The 18858-nt window shown below is 45.1% G+C and overlaps 1 protein-coding gene across 1 annotated transcript in view; it reads left to right on the top strand.

Moving 5' to 3' along the window:
* The window catches only part of LOC129333261 (uncharacterized), an 82751-nt gene extending 66226 nt beyond the window's left edge, over nucleotides 1–16525 (top strand). The window contains exon 5 of the mRNA XM_054984825.1: nucleotides 13886–16525. Coding sequence (XP_054840800.1) covers nucleotides 13886–14014 — 129 coding nt within the window. The 3' untranslated portion in view covers nucleotides 14015–16525. The remainder of the gene's footprint in view (nucleotides 1–13885) is intronic.
* The last annotated feature ends 2333 nt before the right edge of the window (nucleotides 16526–18858 follow it).

Raw genomic sequence — 18858 nt, 5'->3', positions numbered from 1 at the left:
TGGGATTAGATTTCTGTGGTTTAACACTTATGTTCAGATTAAATATCCTTTTTACTCTTTCTGTTTTATCTACGCGTGCCTGGGGATTTTGAGAAATTTGGTACCATTTTATTCATTAATATATTTTCAGCATCCATGAAGCACAGGGACCAGGTAGAAGCAGAAAGGCAATTCTTCTACCGACATAGTGTTCTATAAATGTTCTTGAAAAAGCCGACCTGCAGTGAGGAGGTCATTGCTTTACTTTCTGTAGTCACGGTGTCAGCAGATCTCCTCCTTTGTGAATTTTGGGGGAATCTGGCTTCTATTTTTATGAATACTTTCACTGTATGATACACCATTAGTCTGATTCATGGCCTCTGCCAGAAAAGCAGTTTGCCCCCAGGTTATATGCTTGATCTTGGCACGTGTAGTATTAGTGCCAACAACTTTGGCTATACGAAGATGTTAAGGATGCAGTTTAGTTCGTTCTCTCAATCTTCTTTTCTTTCTAAATGGATAATATTGTCTGTCTGGCTTGCTTAGCTGTGTGGAATTGCACTGCCTGGAGCTAATGCAAATTATAGGGCGTTCTGTGCATGCACATCTGCACATACTGCAGTCTGACTCCATAAGGCTCTCATTCATTCCATGCTTTATAGTTCTCTAAGCCAGAAGAAGCTGATTTGCATTATACATAAAGGCTACATGCCTTAAAAGCACATATGTACTGCATCAGGTCCCTCTTTGTAGCTGTGCACATTTGTGTTGATTGAACACTCTTCACTTTCAGTGGAACTGCAGAAGAATCTCAAACTGGTACCTGTAGGCAGTGGTAAAAAGAGATTCAAGGAAACCGTTTTTTAAAAAAATCTGCATTGGAATTAGGTTAATTGGTTTAGGGTCTCTGCTAGGTTAAATGATCCTGTCTTAATTTTATAGGTTGAGAGCTTTCAGACCTAAATATTAGGTAGCCAGGATTTGGTACTCTTCATTTGAATTGTCTTATTGTTTATTTGGCTAGCCCAGTACTATGGCCTGCCCTCTAACTTAGATCTGTGAATGCTGCCTTGGCTGTTCAGGACCCTAACAGTTGCTGTTGTGTTGTGCCTACCCAGCTTCTCTTCATTCAGAAGGGCACATGAACCTGCCATGAAAGGGGGAAGGAAATTTAGGAAGCTGCAAGCAATAAAATAGAGTTCTGTTGTACTCTTCAAAGATGCCAACAAACTGGGTTGAATCCAGTGGAAACATTCGCTGAACGAGGTGGCAGAGAGACCTTCCCCCAGGAAGCCCGTCTCAGGACTCTTATCTGAGGACTGGGTGGCTCTTTCAAGCAAAATGCAGGGTAGCATGAGGTGCTGCCTGAGGAGGGGGGGCTGGTTAAAATCTTTCTCCCTTTTCCACAGAGGAGGGGGGAGGAGGCGATTTTATCCAGTAGTACTCCACACTGTGGCGTATTTTGCTTGTGAGCTCTTTTCGTCCTCCGAAAAGAGTTTCAGTACAAAAAACAGGCTGCTTGGGGACCAGGAAGGCTGGAGACAATCAATTCTGCCAGCTGTTTCATCAAGTTCTTCCACTAGATCCTCCACTGTGAGCCTCTACTTTTGAGATCCACCGGGGGTGGGGGGGGGGTGTACCAAGACTACAAGCAAAATCCACTCACTCTAGTCAAAGTACAGATCAACACCCTCCCTCCCCCGCCCCCGCATAATTTCAGAGTGACAAGCAAATGGGGTCACAGTTCTGTCTCCTTCACAAGTCAAACAAATGAGGACAATTCTCTGCACAAATCACATCAGTAGAAATCTATGCCAGTAATTTCTGCAGACGAAATGCATTAAAAATGCCCCTTTCTTTTCCATTTCACATGCTTGTCTTCTGGGCTTTACAACATAGGGCAGGGAAAGCATTTATGAATGCAAGCACTGTGCCAAGAAGAAACCCTCTCCACCCCCATCTTGAGTTGTTTCAGTGAAAACCCAGATCTGGCTAATTTCCTGTAATGCCTGATTATGGGTAGCTGCGCATAATGTCTCTCTCTCTGGAACTTTTCAAAGAAGAAGACTGCACATTGTCTAGTTGCCCCCTTTGTACACTTGCCAGTGGCCACATGAAACTTTGTAAATGTAGTTGTACTGCCTTCCCCCCACCCCATGAGGACATTGGTATGTTTACTTGACCTCCATAAATGGAGCCACCCCATAGCAACATTGCAATAATACAAAGTGGAAGTTGGGCTGTGACTTGTCCTCAGCTAATGTAGCTCATCTGGACATTTCTTCTACTGTCTTAAAAGTAAGAGGTAGAAGAAAAAGGCATCAGGATGCCAAACTCAAAGAGTGAACTAGTGCGATAGGAAACTAGCCTAAATATATATGTCTGTTAACAGTGGTCCTCTGGGAAAGCTTTTTTGAAGAACAGAGATGCAGACTATAATTGGGGACATAATCCAGATCATATCCAAAAAGTGCAGCATGTGTCACCTCTTTGCATGGAGAGTAGGTCTCGTATGCAGTGTGTTTTCTGTATTTCTTCCCCTTTTACATAAGCAAAGTCAACTCTGTAGAAGCTTCCATCGTTTGTGTGTGTGTGTGTGTGTTCTCATTTAGAAGGTTAAAGATGGTGGCATGCTTTGTCACAAGCACTTTCTAGCCAAGGGAACAGTGTACCATGGATCCCCTTGCGCATCATCCAATTTAACATATGCTTGAAAAAAATCAGCATCTTGTTGCCCTGAGAACAAGTCTGGCCTGTGAAATCTTAGAATTTTTTCTTTAAGGAAGTGGTACTCGTGCTATGTCTTGCAGAGAGCCACATTCACAGTGAACATCAAAAACGAGCCACATTTACTTTCGTTCCTGGCACGAGGCTTGCAATTCAGGGAGGCTCTCAGCTGACCTGTTTTTCTGCCAGCAGCTATTTCAAGATTGGAGCCACAAATCCCACCATGCAAAAGCTTTGCAAAAGTGTTATAATAAAAGTTTTCTAATATTAAGCATATTTCTAGTAAGGGTGTCCCACCACCACCATTCACAAACCAAGCTGGCATCTTATGATCAAAGATGTGCAGATTCTACTCTAGCTTCCACTCTGCCCTGAAAAATCATGCTCTGTTACCCCCACACACTGTCTAATAGCAAGAAGGGCATGTTTTAAGAGTATCAATTCACCAGCTGCCTGCTATGGCATTATGGATGTTGCACGCTCTGGCAGGCCCTAGAGCAGGAGGGTAACGTAGCAACTTCTATTCAGAGCTAGAGGGGCAGAATTAATCAGACACATTTGTCCCTCTTCTGTGAAAAAGACTGCCTGCCAATGTGAGAGAGAAAAAGTGGACAAGGGATCTGGCACTGCCCTCCATTTTGAAATGCCAACCAAACAAGAGCGGCAAAACAAGCAGCTGGCTTATATAGCAGTCAGATATGGGAGGGGGAAAAGAGAAGAACTCAGTGTAACTGTGCAAAGCCTTATATTTAAAAGCAGACTAAGTCCTGGAGTTGTTCAACAGGTCCCGTGGATGGAATAGACAAACCTTCACAGTAGGAAACTGAAGGTGCCAGAATGCTACTCATGATGAAAGGAGAGAAATAGAAAACCTGAAAGATGCAGAATTCACAAGTGATTTGGCTTGTAGTGATAGCTGCTTATCAACACTGTAGTTTCCACATGTTTTTTTGGACTGCACTGATATCATTTCACGAAGGCCTTATGATGAGGGCTGTCAGGTGTATCGTGGTCAACAGTAAGTGGAGACATTTTAGAACACCACAATCTCTTAGAATGTTGGGTTGAAAATAGTATTCTGCAGAGGATAGGTTACCACTTTTCAGAGGTTCTACAAGAAAATAATGGCAATGGAAGAAAGGCTGGGGGGTGTTGTTTCTATTTCCAGTCCTTCAAGGATGGTAGCATTGCTTTGAGTCTCCAGTTCAGAGGATGATAGCACTTAGGAAATTGTCACTAAGGGAAGCTAATAGAAACAAGCACTTCAGGGATGCTGTGCATAATATGTGGGGGGGGGGGAAGCAGCTAGGGTTGCCAACCCAGTTTGGACCTGGAGTTCTCTTGAAATTAAAACTGCTCTCCAGACTACAGAGATCAGTTCCCCTGGAGAAAATGGCCCCTCTGGATGGCAAACTCTATGGTAATACCATATGGTCTAGGAGAAATGGAAATCCTTCCCCAGATACCATCCTGATGTCACCATGAATCTTCCAAGCCAGGGTTGGTAACCCAAGCAGTAGCTAATAGCTGGTGAAAGGGACAGCCTATTTTCACCACAACTGCGCATCCCTGGGTATAAAGTGGAAAGCCCTCATTTCTGTTAACACAGTTCTCAAGGATTCCTCATTTTATGGTGGCCCTTGGCTACACAAGGAAGAACAGCAATGGGGTTCACAGGAAAATGTGAATTTTGAGGAGAGATTTCAAGGAACAGGGGCAGTACCATACAATTGTCTATGTACAGGGAACAGCAAGGGAGAAGGTTAGAGTTCAAAGAACCAAAGATAAGAAGGAGAGAGGGATAGGACTGCCAGATGTCCTCCTCAAAGAAACTGGACCGGGCCCTGGCACTCACATCTCTTTTTTTCTTCGCACGTGCATGCCCCAGTCAGAGTGATGACGTCACTTGCAAGTGATGTCATCACTGGCACAGGTGCATGAACTGGTTGGCTGCTTCTGCTGGCATGTGCAGCTGCAGGTGGCTGCTTGGACTGGCTGGCTGCTCCTGCCGGGGCCGCACAGCCACAGGAGGCTGGCAGGAGTGTCATGGAAGCTGTCTGGGCTGGGTGGCTGCTCTTGTCAGGGCCGTGAAGCCACATGAGGCTGGCAGGAGGCTGGCTGCTCCTGCAGGAGGCTGCCCAGGTGACTAGGCTGGCACTGCACAGCTGCAGGAGGCCTATTGAGTGCCTGGGCTGGCTGGCCACTCCTAGGCAGCACCTCACAGCTGTAGGAGGCTGGCGTGAGCACTGCAGAGGGCACCTGGGCTGACTGACTGCTCCTGCCGGCACCATGCAGAAGGTCCTCACCTGTACAATGGAGTAGAAGGTAAAAAGGGAGGAGGTGTCAGGTATTTGGGGAACATTTTTCCTCAGGCAGTTTCCCAAAATACCAGACTGTCCAGATGAACACCAGACACATGACAACCCTGCAGAAGGACCAGGGAGGGCAAGATGATGGCAGTAATGGTGGTAGGGTAAATAAAACATTAGGACAAGGCCCTTATACTGGAAGTGGAAGGAGATGAAAACCAGAGCAGGGACTTGCAGAAGAGTGTCATATGGGCTAAGCAATTACCATTGTGATGGAGGTGAGAGTTAGAAGGCAGCTTTAATTTGTAAGCACTTTGCCTTGCATGTACCATATCTCCCCCAAAATGGCCTGAAATCCTTTTGCCTCCACTTTCCATAGATTTGACATGACCTAGTCTACAGACATGTCAATGTACAGTTTAAGCAAGAGAGTGTCAAGTGTTGTTATAGTACTTTCCTATTTGAAAAACTAATTTTTAAAAAATTAAGCAAAAAGGCTAAAAACCAAGACAAAGAAAAACAGAAGGAAAATCTGGGCATTGTTTTCCATTTCTTTAATAGGTATGGAAAGCACAAAAGAATGCTATTAATACCAGGCTCCAAAAGAAGTCATCTCAAACAACCTCAGCATATTAACTAGAGAGAGTAGAGTCAGTGATCCCACAGAGACAGTTTGCTTCTGCTAGAAACCCCAGAGACTAGCATTGTTTCCAGTTACAACAGGCGGACTGAGTCTAGTTTCCACTGAAGAGACTGTGAGACTTGAAAAGGGGAAAAAATGAGCCAGAAATCACAAGGCAGTATTAACACATCTCGGTACTGTTCAGAAGCTAGGGAGAAGAAGTCACTGTTCCTCAGGGGGGTTAAACAGCAGTAATAAGAACACTACATAAGACATGCTGCATGGGAAGAGTTGTAAAACTAAGGTCCTGCTCACTTTAATCCTCAAACGTTTTAGTAGAGCTGAAAAAGAATTAACCTAAGACCTCCTGTATGCAGAGCATGGGCTTGAGCATAAGTAAACTAGAAAAAAATTAAGTTAGTGGTTTATTTTCTTTAAAATCTGTGCCTCAGCTTCCACTGAAGTGAAAGCTCTCATTTCCTTCACTTGGCAACAGGTTGAATACTGAGGGAATACATTCTGAGGAATGAACTGAACAATCTAATAAACTTTCTCCCACAACAGAGAGTTGATCCTATTTGACTAGCTGCACAGAGGCAGCTGTCTCTTTATGACCCTTAGCTGTTGATCCATTAGATAAGACAAAATGTGTATATCAAAGACTACGCTCCTCTGTACAGTGGATGCCTCAGAGCAGTCATAACCATGAAACATCAGCAGTCACTTCTGGAGAAAGACATGCTAATTGGGGCTAAAAAGCCTAATAAATGGCAAAAGGGCCATCCATCCAACCTGGCTGAGTAAGCTCTGGCATTCAGACAAGCTGGAGGGAGCAGGGAAAGAAATCAAGGTATTGAGTCTGCTTGATAACATGTAATGCATATGAGTCAAGGGAGCTGAAGGTGATCATCTTCATCTCCTTTCTCGCATAACAGAAGGCAGTTGTCAGTCTTTGGCAGGTAGGTCCCCAAGCTCTCTACAGCAGACATGCAGGTGTATTGGTTGAAGTAACTTTATTAAAGATCCATCAAGTTCAAGGTGCTCAGACAACTGGATTGGCAGAACTGATGTGGATGGGGTTGGTAGTGTTAGTTATAGGGGAGATTCCCGCCATTAGGTCAGGGACTGATAAAGTTTGGGCTCCAAGGAGTTGGGGAGGGGGGGGATGAAGAGGAGAAACTAGGTTTAGGCTAGACAGAACAAAGAATGAAATCATCTCAGTTCCCAAGAAGGACACATTTCGAGCCAGCCGCAACCAGCATTCAAGGACATTTGCTGGAGGTGGTGGGGAAAGAGAAAGTAAATACTTGGAAGATAACCTACTGGCTTAACATCAGTAAGAAACTTCTCATGCCCTCGGAGGACCAGCACATAACACAGAATACATTCATGGCAGATATGCAGACAGGCATGTATGACATACTGCCCTCCTCAAGAAGGTCTCCCCCCTATATTGGACCCAGTTTATTAGGGTAAGCCTTGTGAAATTTGCGTACAAGTTTTGGGGCATTTACATCTGAAGCTTTTACCCATTCCCTCTGACTTTCATCAAAATGCACCCAACAAATCAAGTAGAATAATTCTCCCCGTTTTAACTTAAGAGTCCAGAATGTCTTTCACTTCATGGTGCAGCTGTCCATCCACCATGAGGAAGGGGGAACTCCTCAGTCCAGATACCATTTATCAGGTTGGGGAGCTTTCTTCAGGAGGCTGACATGAAATGCCGAGTGGACTTTTTTTTTCTTGCGTAGGTTTACCTCTACAGTCACCTCATTAATTATTTTTTTAACTTGGAATGGACCTAGAAATTTCCACCCCAGCTTTTTGCTGGGTTGCTCCCTTCTTAGATGTTTAGTGGAGATGTACACATAGGGGGATTCTGCATGATCGACTTTGATCGGACTTTCTGAGCAGTTGTGCTGCAGTGCAGTTGTACGAATCCACCGCTTCCCGATTCTGCATTAAGGCTTTTGTTTCGCATTGACGTTTCATTTTATCATGCTCAAAGTCCATCATGTGGAATGTGCCAGTATAAAAATTGATTCCTCATTGCTTTTTCCAGGGCAAGTGTCGACAGATGTGCGTCTTCTTCATTTTTAATTTCTTTTAAAAATGTTGCTACATATAAACGTTGCATCAAATAAACACATCAAAATTTTTCTCAGAGCACACATTGCTATGTATAAACATTGCATCAAATAAACACATCTGATAGGTCAGAGCATTTCCCGCCGATATCGTGGAATGAGTATTAGTTATTGACATTTGGAGGGAAAATTGTTACTGATGACCCCGCTTTCCCTCTGCCTCAGAAGCTGTCAGCTGTCAGAGAGCAACAAGTAACAAATTTGGTCCATTGAAAAACAGACCCGTTATTGGGCAGCTGTCATCATGTGACACAGGATATGTTTCTGCATAGACATGTAGAAACGTTGCAACGTTTTGTATAATTTTTTTAAAAAGAGAGAAACAAGAGGGGAAGGGAAAGGGTAGTGGGTGTGGCTTGGAAAATGTGATCAACCAATCAAATTTAGTTGATTTGAAGGGTGAGGGAAAAGGGCAAGGGTGGGGAGAACATCGGATAAAGAATTTCGCATGATTAAAATCCCTAATCCGCAGCGAATGGAAAAATAAATCAGGGAAAAGCAGGAAGGAAAAAAAACCTGCAGTGACTTCGAAGCTGCTGCTAGGATTGCCTTCCCACATGTGGAAACGCAAAAAAAAAAAAATTGAGGTCATTTGGAAGCTGAACTGCGGAAAACCACTAGTGAGGAATCACCCATAGTCTCCCACTTGTAATTTCCATGGGGCAGATCTTTTCTTTTTGGCATGTTTTTTGTAATCCTCTTTAGCTTTTTCCAGAGTATTTTTAATCACCCCCCCCCATTGAGTTGTTAATTTAGACCACCATTCTCCCAGATCCCCTTGTTTGTTGGTGTCTGGGGTTTTCACAAATGGCATTGCTGTGCCCTTGTAGCCATGAAGGGGGAGGCACCGGTGGAACTATGCACCAAGTTGTTATAACAATGGTTGTTGTGGGTTTTCCGGGCTGTATTGCCGTGGTCTTGCTGTATTGCCGTGGTCTTGCCAAGACCACGGCAATACAGCCCGGAAAACCCACAACAACCATCGTTCTCCGGCCGTGAAAGCCTTCGACAATACATTGTTATAACAATATTCTGCAAAAACTAAAAAATCAGTCCAGTTGTCTTGCTGGAAATTAATGTAGCATCGTAAGAACTGTTCCAGCACTTGATTAATCCTTTCGGTTTGCTCGTCGGTCTCGGGATGACGGACAGAGCTAATTCCTCTCGCAGTAGCTCCCACCAGAAGTTGGCAATGAACTGGATTCCTCTATCGGATATTACTTTATCTGAAAATGAGTGCAGCCCGACTACGTGCTGCATAAAGAGGGTGGCTAGTCTCTTTGCGGTTGGAATCTTGGAGCATGGAATGAAATGAGCTTGCTTATAAAACAAATCAGCCACCACCAAGATTACAGTCTTTCCCTTCGATGGGGGAAGGTCAGTAATAAAGTCCATTGAGACTACAGCCCATGGCTGCGAGGGGGTTTCTAAGGGTTGCAGAAGACCAGGTGGTTTACCCCTTCTGCTTTTCCCTATCAAACACACTTGGCAAGTGGATACATACTGAGAAATGTTCCTTCTCATGTTTGGCCACCAAAATTGTCTTTGCACCAGATGCAATGTTTTAAATATCCTAAGTGGCCAGCCAACTTGGAGTCATGACATTGTTTCAACACCTCCCCCCTTAAACTGGCTGGAACATACAATTTACCCTGTCGATACCAGCCACCATTCTCTCACTTCTGCAGCTTGTCTTTGGGTAAAGCGTCTCGTTCTTTCTCTGCCTCCTTCTTCATTCTTTCCTCCCAGTTCATGGAGGGAGCAGCTTGCTTTAATTGTTTTGTTTGGCTTTGGGTGCCCCCCCCCCCAACTGGGCTGGTGAAAACATTGTGTCTATCATTTCCTCTCTCTGGCTCTCATGTTGGGGCATGCTCGAGAGGGCGTCTGCCAGGAAGTTAGATTTGCCAGGGAGGTGTGTCAGTGTAAAATTAAACTTGGAGAAGAACTCTGCCTACCATAGGTGTTTGGCGCCTAATTTATGCAGGATGCGTTACGCTTCTAAATTTCTGTGATCAGTCTAAAGCTCAAATGGCACTTTAGCCCCCACCAGCCAATGTCTCCAGGTACACAAAGCTAATTTAACTGCCGAAGCCTCTTTATCCCATACCGCCCAATGGCGTTCTGTTTCAGAGAACTTCTTTGATACATAAGCACAGGGGTGTAATTTCCCATCATCATCTGCTTGCAAAATTACACCCCCCATGGTAACGTCGCTTGCATCCACTTGCACAATAAATTTCTGATTTTCATCTGGGTATCGCAGGACCGGCTCTGAGGAGAATAGGGATTTTAGGTGTTCAAAAGCCTCTTGGCATTCCTTAGTCCAATTTAATTTAGCACTGGGTTTCACTCCTTGCAGCCCCTTTCCGTTGGTTTTCAACAAATCAGATAAGGGCAAGGAGATCTGGGCAAAGTTTTTTATGAATGGTCTATAGAAATTAGTGAAATCCAGGAACGATTGCAATGGCATGACTCTGTATTCAAATTGTCCCAAGGGAGTGTTAAAAGCTGTTTTCCATTCATCTCCTTCCCTTATTCATACTCTGAAGTATGCATCTCTTAAATCCAGTTTCGAGAAGATTTTCCCTTGGGACACCACTCCCATCAAATCTTGGATTAGGGGAAGGGGGCAAGCGTTAAACATGGAGACGGCATTAATCCCCCTATAATCAGTACACAGTCTTAACCCCCTGTCTTTTTTCTTACGGAACAACACAGGTGCAGCATGAGGAGAACTAGCTGGGCGGATGAACCCTTGGGCCAAGTTTTTGTCACTGAACTTTCCATACATGATTTTGGCATTCCCCCCAGCAAAAAACAGTTCTCCTGTTTTCCACTTCACATATGGGCCATGGTCCCATAACCACCGTATCCCCAAAACCAAAGGGAATTTGGTGGCATCACTTACTACGAAAGTTCTAGCTTCCCAGTGATTCCCTATCCCTACCGGGACAAGCTCAGTTTCCACATTACCCGGGTCTTCTTTAATTTGGGACCATCCATCTGTTCAAATACGATGAGGTGGTCCAATTTGCAAACATTCAACCCCAACCTGGTGACTAGTGCAGGGGCAATCAAATCCCGAGTGCATCCAGCGTCAATTAACACCCGCTCTTGAATATGGGTAGCCCTCTGGGGGTTAAATGAAGTCACGTGCATGTAAAGCAAGGCTCCTTTTGGTCTCACCTCTTGAGGAGCTGGTTCCTTCGGGACCTGTTGATGGGGCCTCCTTACGACAGGTCACTGGCATTTCCCACCAGTTGGAAGGGAGTCTCCTCCTTTTCCACGTTGAGGCCAGTTGCCACTTTACATCTCTTCTTGGGAGACTTTTTGGACAGTGTGCTAGCTGATGCTGTGACCTTCTTTGTCAAGCAGCTCTTCTCTACCGGCTTCTTTTGCCCTCTTGGGTATTCAGCAGTAAAATGGCCCACTCCTCCACATTGTAGGCATAGCCCCCTCTTCATACAGATGGCTCGCTCCGTGTCCAGGGAATGCAATTTGTTAGCTCTCTTCTCCCTTCCTCCTGCCTCAGTAAGGGGTTTCTTGGTTGTCACCTGCTGCATCTTCAGAAGCTTCACCACTTAGTCTCGGTTCTCCACCTCGCAGGCGAGCTGGATCCATCCCAGCAGGGTCCGGGGGTCATCCTGTACCAGGGCCTTCGCCAGCAACTCAGGATTCAGCCCAGCCCGGAAGAATTCAATTGTAATCCCTTTGGTCCAGTCACACACGTTTGCTGCGTACTGCTTGAATTCTGTGGCGTATTCACGCACGGGTTGGTAGCCTTGCCACATCCTTTTCAGCTTCATTCTGGCCCGCTCCTCCTCGCGTGGGTCCTCAAACTGAGCTCTCAATGTTCACATGAACGTATCAAGATTCCATAACTCTGGGGCCCCAGCATCGTATAGGGTAACATACCACTTAGCAGCCGACCCCCCCAAGTGGGACGCCAGGTGGCTTACCCGGCTGTGTTCATTCGGAAAAGTGTGGCCCCACTCTTGGAAAAACCCCAGCTCTTTCACAATAAAGTATTCCAACTCTTCAGGGTCTCCTTCGAACCATGCACCCCTGTTGTGGTGGCATTGTGGGAGGGGCCCCTAGTGGCGTGGCCGGTATCCCTGGAGGTGGTAGACCAGGGGAGGTTGCAGCGGTGGTCTGATCGGCACCCCCCCCCGAGGCGGCGGGATGACTGTGACTCCCAGGGGAGGGGGAGGAAGGGGGAGAAATCCCAATGGACCTACTGGGGGTCCCTGTGGTGGCAGAGCACCTGATACCCCTCTGGGTGAAGGAGCGGCAGGTTGTAATCCCAGTGGCCCAACTGGGCCCCTCCATGGCGGAATGGGAGGAGGGGGGATGCCTTGGCTGGAGTGGTCTCTCCCATGGATCCACTCCTGTTCCATCTCCGTTGGGCCCAGGCCCCGGCGGCTCTCCCACCAGTTGCATGCGATGCATCATTTCTTGTAATCCTCCCATCACCTGCGCCATCTCTTTCTTGAGTTCGCCCATCTCCCCCTGTACAGCCCATAGGTGCTGTGCTGAATGCAGGTGGGGAAACAGACACAGACCTAACTTGAGCCCAAAGTGTACCAAAGCCATCCAGGGAACAAGGAAGAAAATGTAGTCCAGAAAGCTGAGTCCAAAGGTCAGAGCTGAGAGAGCAAGTATAGCAGAGAGCTGGGTTGCAGTAGAGCCGGGTGGGTCTTTGTTCAGGCGCTTCTGCAACTAGGGAAAGGGCGTCCTTGCTTAAAAGCAATCACCTCCAAGGCAGTGCTGCATTCTGCTAGGACTCAAGGCCACTACGCCACTGTTTCAGTGCCTGAAGCCTCGCACTTTGTCTCCTTTCCTGTATAACGAGATGCTGTTGCACCCTATGCTGCTTATCAGGTTCAGGGGAGCTGGGTTTGGGCGTGAAGGAGCTGGGGGAGGGGTGAAGAGGAGAGCTAGGTTTAGGCTAGACAGAACAAAGAATGAAATCATCTCAGTTCTTAAGAAGGATACATTTTAAGTGGGCCGCAGCCAGCATTCAAGGACATTTGCTGGAGGCGGCAGGGAAAGAGAAAGTAAATACTTGGAAGATAACCCACTGGCTTAACGTCAATAAGAAACTTCTCATGCCCTCAGAGGACCAGCACATAACACAGAATACATTCATGGCACATATGAAGACAGGCATATATAACAGCAGTTTTGTTTGGGTTTTGCTTTTGCAGAAGGGCACCAATTGTGCACACCAGTGTGGGAGGGCTGGCCTTAAACATGAGTGTGGTCTTGCAAGCTTCAAATTAGTGGATAGTCCTATCCTATGGGCTTGGCCTGAAGCAACTTGCTTTGGTAAAACCAGAGCCCGTATCAAAAGGAATGACAGTATCCCTTAATGACTGTAAATATTTACTAAATGGCCCTTCAGTATTAGGAAGTGGCTCTTTTAGAGCAGGAGTAGGGAGGCAGAAGATATGTGTTGTGTTAAGAAAGGATGGCTTAGAGTCTGGAGGAGACTTAATGGTGTACAATCTCTTTCGTTGGGGATTTGATGTAGAGTAGCTGATCTGCTGCCATGTAGGAGTGCCTCTGTTATCAAAGAATCATTATGTGAAACAGTTGAACTGTTTTCTGATATTTTAATGTTTCTATCTATGCTGCGGTTAGGCAATAGCACAAGCTTTCATGTGACATCTTCAAGAAGAGAGTAGATGAGTATCTACCCAGTTTTGAGTGGAGAGTTGTGCTGGATCCTCTCATTCCAGTTCTGATTGGTTGTAGCTTTTATCCTTGCTGTCAAGAATGAGTGGGAAAGCATGTGCCTACTGAACTGAATATTGTCTCCCTCTGCCCAGTTTTTTTCTTATAGCTAAAGAGACAGTAAACTTGTCTGCACTTGCTTGGTGATGAAAATGGGAAACTTTCCTGCTTAGAGTAAGGCAGGTTCTGTGAAAAGAGGGAACTGTGTGGTGGCTGAACACAAGTGTATGTAAGAGTCAAGGATTCTTCGGGGGTGAGGGGAGCAGCATGGAAAGAGAAAAGATCCCAAGGATTGGTCCCTCTGTGCTTATTATGTGGGTCATTTCATGAGCACTGACAGTTTCTTTTTTCTTCCTTCCAAGCAGCATATCAATGGGAGCCGGCCACCACCTCACTTCATGTATGACCCATCGACCTTTGCCTTCCGCTCTCTGAGCACTTTGAAGCCTTTGAGTCCCATAGCTCCAGTTGAAGAACCATCATGTGCCTACTGAAGGAGATACTTCAAACTCTCAGGAATCATCATACCAACCAACTGCTCACCAGGGACTAGATCTGGGAGGGCATTTGTTTGCAACAACCACCAACATCCCTGGTGCCATGAGATGGGTGACTTTTCTCTTGTGTCTTTCGTGCCATCGTCACTTCTGAAGATTGGCAGAAATGGAATGTATGTGTGTTAAGCAAGTTGGGCTCATAAGCCATAGTGCCATTGTGGGGATGTTACCTGTTACACAGAAAGCCAGTTTCTTCTAAAAGGAAAGTGGCATGTTGCACTAATGAGTGAGCAGCCACCCATGTAATAGAAAGTGAAGGATTATCAGGCTTCTATAATCTCCCTTCCTGACCTTGTAGAGTTGTTCTCTCTGTTTCCTCCCAGTTGACTGGCTCCTCTCTGAGAATTAGGGAGAGTTTCTGGCCTTCTCCTGATTATTGAGGTCAAGAGGGATCTGGCCTTAGTGCTGCATGGCAGCTGAGTCTATTCAGCTAGTTCAGGAAGCACATTGTGATTGTGCAACTGTAAGAGATAACATCAGACGTGGTACAATTATACATTAATATGATATGTCCCAGCTGATTTTTCCTTCTGCGAGAAGGGGGTGTCTATGTGATATGCTGCCTATGCCATCTGGACTACAGCACATGGAAATTCATGGTATGTTGCATGTGGCAAATGTTAGATGGGAGGTATGGGGAGAAGGAAGAAGGGCACAGCCACGTTAAAATCATTTCTCTGTGGTGGTAGCTCATGTGACTTTAGAATGTGTATGGATGCCACAACCACAGGCCATGTGCTGATGGGGGAAAGGGAAAGAATTTTTTAAAAGGCCTCTTCCAGGTGGTCACACTGTTCACATGCACATTGCAGTTGCATGGGATAGCACTACAGGGAAATGTGTGCATGAAAAGAGTCTTTGATTTTTTGTAGCCATCATAGATTTAAGTGGAGGAATGTCCTGGGATGTTATATCATTAGACTTTGGGGGCAAAAACTGGCAAGTATTCCAGTCCTTGAAGTCTTGCTGGTGGGGGGTAAGGGAGAAAGGAACATGGACATGTTTTAACATCTACATCTTTTTGTAGGCAGACATATGACAATTTTTTTCTATGCCATTTGTCTTGGCCTGTTGACGCAAGGTAGGCTAGTTAACATGCTGTTAAATGAGCTTACATTTTACGTTTCTGTCCCATAATACTTAAAGTGCATATTGGGGTCTTAGGAACCCAAGTTTGAACCTCCATTCTAACACACATGCTGCATTATTCTTTGTCCAGGTGAAGTTGAGGACATGAACTCCAAAGAGTCTTATCTGCATACTAACAGTATGGTGTACAATCCTGTGAAGACTGCTGTGCAATCTATTTTTTTTATTTTTTAAAATACCAACATTTGTACAAATATGAACTTCCATGGTATGGAAGACCTCTCTGTTATTTGTTGTAATTAGAAACATGGATCTTAGTCTGTGAACATAAAACCTGGGCCAACTGGCAAAAATCCAGTGTCACTTGTTCTCATCAGCTTGGACCCTACACCTTGTTTCTGGTTGTTCTTCTGTATGGAGCATATGCTCACCTGGCAACAGGCTCTTCTACTTGGGCACAATCTGTAATTTTCAAGAAGGTTAAAAGTGCTCAGTGCCAGAAGAATGCACTCTTCCGCAGAGGACTACCTCTACAACAAATGAAGAGGAGCAGAAACAAGGCATAGGATATAAACCATTGCCACTGGATTCTTAAGGCCAGAAGCTTTCTAAGCTGTGGAAACAAATTAACCCTGCTGTCTTCACATAAGATGATGTCCATGTAGGTGGTGATAGCAGGGGAGTGGTAGGATAAAGGACTCCTCTAAGTCTAGGTTTGTTTAACCGCCCCATTCCATGTGAGGGCAATACAGGGATGTGTGCGACCTTCTTTTCACCAGCATTAATGAAGTGAAAAAACAGGCTGCTGTTTCTTTGCTTTCTAGGTTGTTTGGCTGAGAACAGAATCAGTAATTCAGCTCCTTCAAAACATAATCCGTTTTTTCTTTTGTTCCTTCAGTGGATGGAGAATGGGAGTTTTTTTCCTGTCCAGTTTTAATTCTAAAGATGACCTTCACAGACTCTGTGGTCAGCTGTGCATAGTGGCAACTGCAATCCCTGTGGACTTGGCCTTCATATAATGACAAGGGTAACAGTAGCCCTTTCTGCTATTTCTGGAAACTATGCTTGGCCCACAAACAGCCAGTGTGTGATGTGGTCAGGAAAAGTTTGGGGTGGTCTTTTTCATGCCCCCAATATCCCCTCGTTCCACAGATACCGCTGAATACATGGCTGCTTTGCAGAGCAGGCTGACAATTTCTGATTGGCCTAGGGGGAATGCCGTCCCATATGATGCTCCAAGATGAAGGAATGGAGGGGAGACGACCTCTGTCAATGTTGCCTTTCTTTAGTACTTTTGTAATACTTCTGTATTTGGTTTTTCAAGCAAAACAATAAAGTTACATTTTAACTGCTGCTATATTCTGTGCTATTAGTGCTCTCTTCATTCAGTTAAGATACTAAGGAAGGGGAAAATTTTACTATAACAGTGGCCAGGATTGTTAGGGCTGTTCACAAAAATATTTTTCAACTCACAACTCACAAACTCAAACCAGTTGACTAGAATTGGGGAGATGGGGCATACAAGTGACACTTGCGCAGCTGGGCTATTATAGAAGGGTTGTATTCTCTCTGCATGTGTAGTCCTGCTTAGCCTCATTGAACAGTGATAGTCTCACTTTCACACAGAGAATTATGAGTATCTGAGTCCATAACTTATGTGAAGCAAGATATATACATTATTTTTTATACTGAAGCACAGACAAGCTGTGATGAAGGCTCTTGGAACAACCCAGTCTGATTAATCAAATGTGAATTCATGTCACCTGCCACATGCCCAGTTTGCAACCCTACATACTAGAGCAGGTCTCTTTGTCACTAGCCACTATTCTGCTGAAAAGGAGAGGAGGGGGCTTGCTTTTGGAACAGAGTAATGTATAGACCATCCCCTGAAGTTTAAGAAGCTTGCGCTGGAGTTAATCAGTGCCTGCAAAATTATGCTCTGAACTATCACACTTACGTGACCCTTTCTGATGTATAGGAAATCACTTTATCTATCCTAATTGCAGATGGATGTCTGTCAGCCATAACAGCTAGAATTAGGATCTTCTGAAGTAGTAGACTACAGAAGTCAGTCTGACTTCTGTGCTGGGAAGATATTAGAGCAGATTTTAAAGGGATCGATCTGTAAGCATCTGAAGGACCGCTTAGTGATCCGGGGAAGTCAACATGGTTTTGTCCCCAACAGATCCTGTCAGACCATCCTGGTTTCCTTCTTTGATTGAGTGACCAGCTTACTGGATCGTGGGAACTCTGTCAACGTGATTTACCTGGATTTCAGCAAAGCTTTTGATAAGGTTTCCCTTGACATTCTAATGGGTAAACTGAAAGACTGTGGACTGGACTATAGGACAGTTTGGTGGATAGGGAACTGGTGAGAGTACCGCACACAAAGAGTGGTGGTCAATGGTGTTTCATCAGATTAGAGGGAGGTGTCCTGTGGGGTGCCACAGGGCTCAGTTTTGGGTGCAATACTTTTCAATATTTTTATCAATGATCTGGATGAAGGAGTAAACAGCCTACTCATTAAATTTGCTGATGATACCAAATTGGGAGGAGTGGCAAACAACCAAGAAGATAGAGTTAAAATTCAACAAGACCTGAATAATTTGAAGAAGTGGGCGGTTGTGAACAGGATGCAATTCAACATAGATAAGTGCGCACAGTATTACATCTGGGCCATAAATACAGGATGGGGGATACACTTCTGGGTGGTAGTGTATGCGAAAGAGATCTTGGGGTAAGAGTGGACTGTAAACTAAATATGAGCAGTGAGTGTGATGCGGTGGCAAAAAAGGCAAACTCAGTCTTGGGTTGTATCAAAAGGGTTGTATCAAAAGGGCCATGCATCAAAATCGCAGGAGGTCATAGTCCCTCTCTATACTGCCTTAGTCATGCCGCTCCTGGAGTACTGTGTGCAGTTCACTTTTTGAAGGCCTCACTTCAAAAAGGATGTGGACAAAATTGAGAGGGTGCAGAAGAGAACAACAAGGATGATTAGGGGTCTGGAGACTAAGCCTTACGAGGAAAGGTTGAGGGCCTTGGGAATGCTTAGTTTGAAGAAGAGGAGATTGAGCGGAGATTGATTGCTCTCTTTAAATAGGCTGTCATTTGGAGGAGGGCAAGGAGCTTTTCCAGTTGGCAGCAGAGGATAGGACCTGAAGCAACGGGCTTAAATTACATCTAGAAAGGTACCGGCTGGATATTAGGAAAAACTTTTTCATGGTCAGAGTAGTTCAAAGGTGGAATCAGCTGTCTAGGGGATGGTGAGCTCCCCTTCACTGGCAGTTTTCAAGAAGAGGCTGGATGAATATTTGTCAGGGATGCTTTAGGCTCATCCTGCATTGGGCAGGGGGTTGGACTAGAAGGTCTGAATGGCCCCTTCCAGCTCTGTGATGCTGTGACTGTCAGGTATTACTAGCAAGGATGGGACAGCTGTCTTCATCATGTCCTACTTATAAGCATTGTGATGGCTGCTGTTGGGAAGAGAACTTTGACTGTCTGGTTTGTATTGCACGATTGTATTTATGTTCTGTTTCCCCTAGGGTTAAATGCAACAGAATTTTGAAAGGTAAAAAAGGGTGGCATGGTGGTAGGCAAGTCATATTCTGGTTTCTGTCTATCCCATACTGCAATGCCCTGTGCAGATCTGAAGCAAGTCAAATGCAGCCAAAGGATCAGTGAAATACAGGAGC

The sequence above is a fragment of the Eublepharis macularius genome, chromosome 1, assembly GCF_028583425.1.
Source record: "Eublepharis macularius isolate TG4126 chromosome 1, MPM_Emac_v1.0, whole genome shotgun sequence".
NCBI classification, from domain to species: Eukaryota; Metazoa; Chordata; class Lepidosauria; order Squamata; family Eublepharidae; genus Eublepharis; species Eublepharis macularius.
The sequence above is the reverse complement of the archived record's forward strand: the minus strand, read 5'-3'. Positions and strand labels throughout refer to the sequence as shown.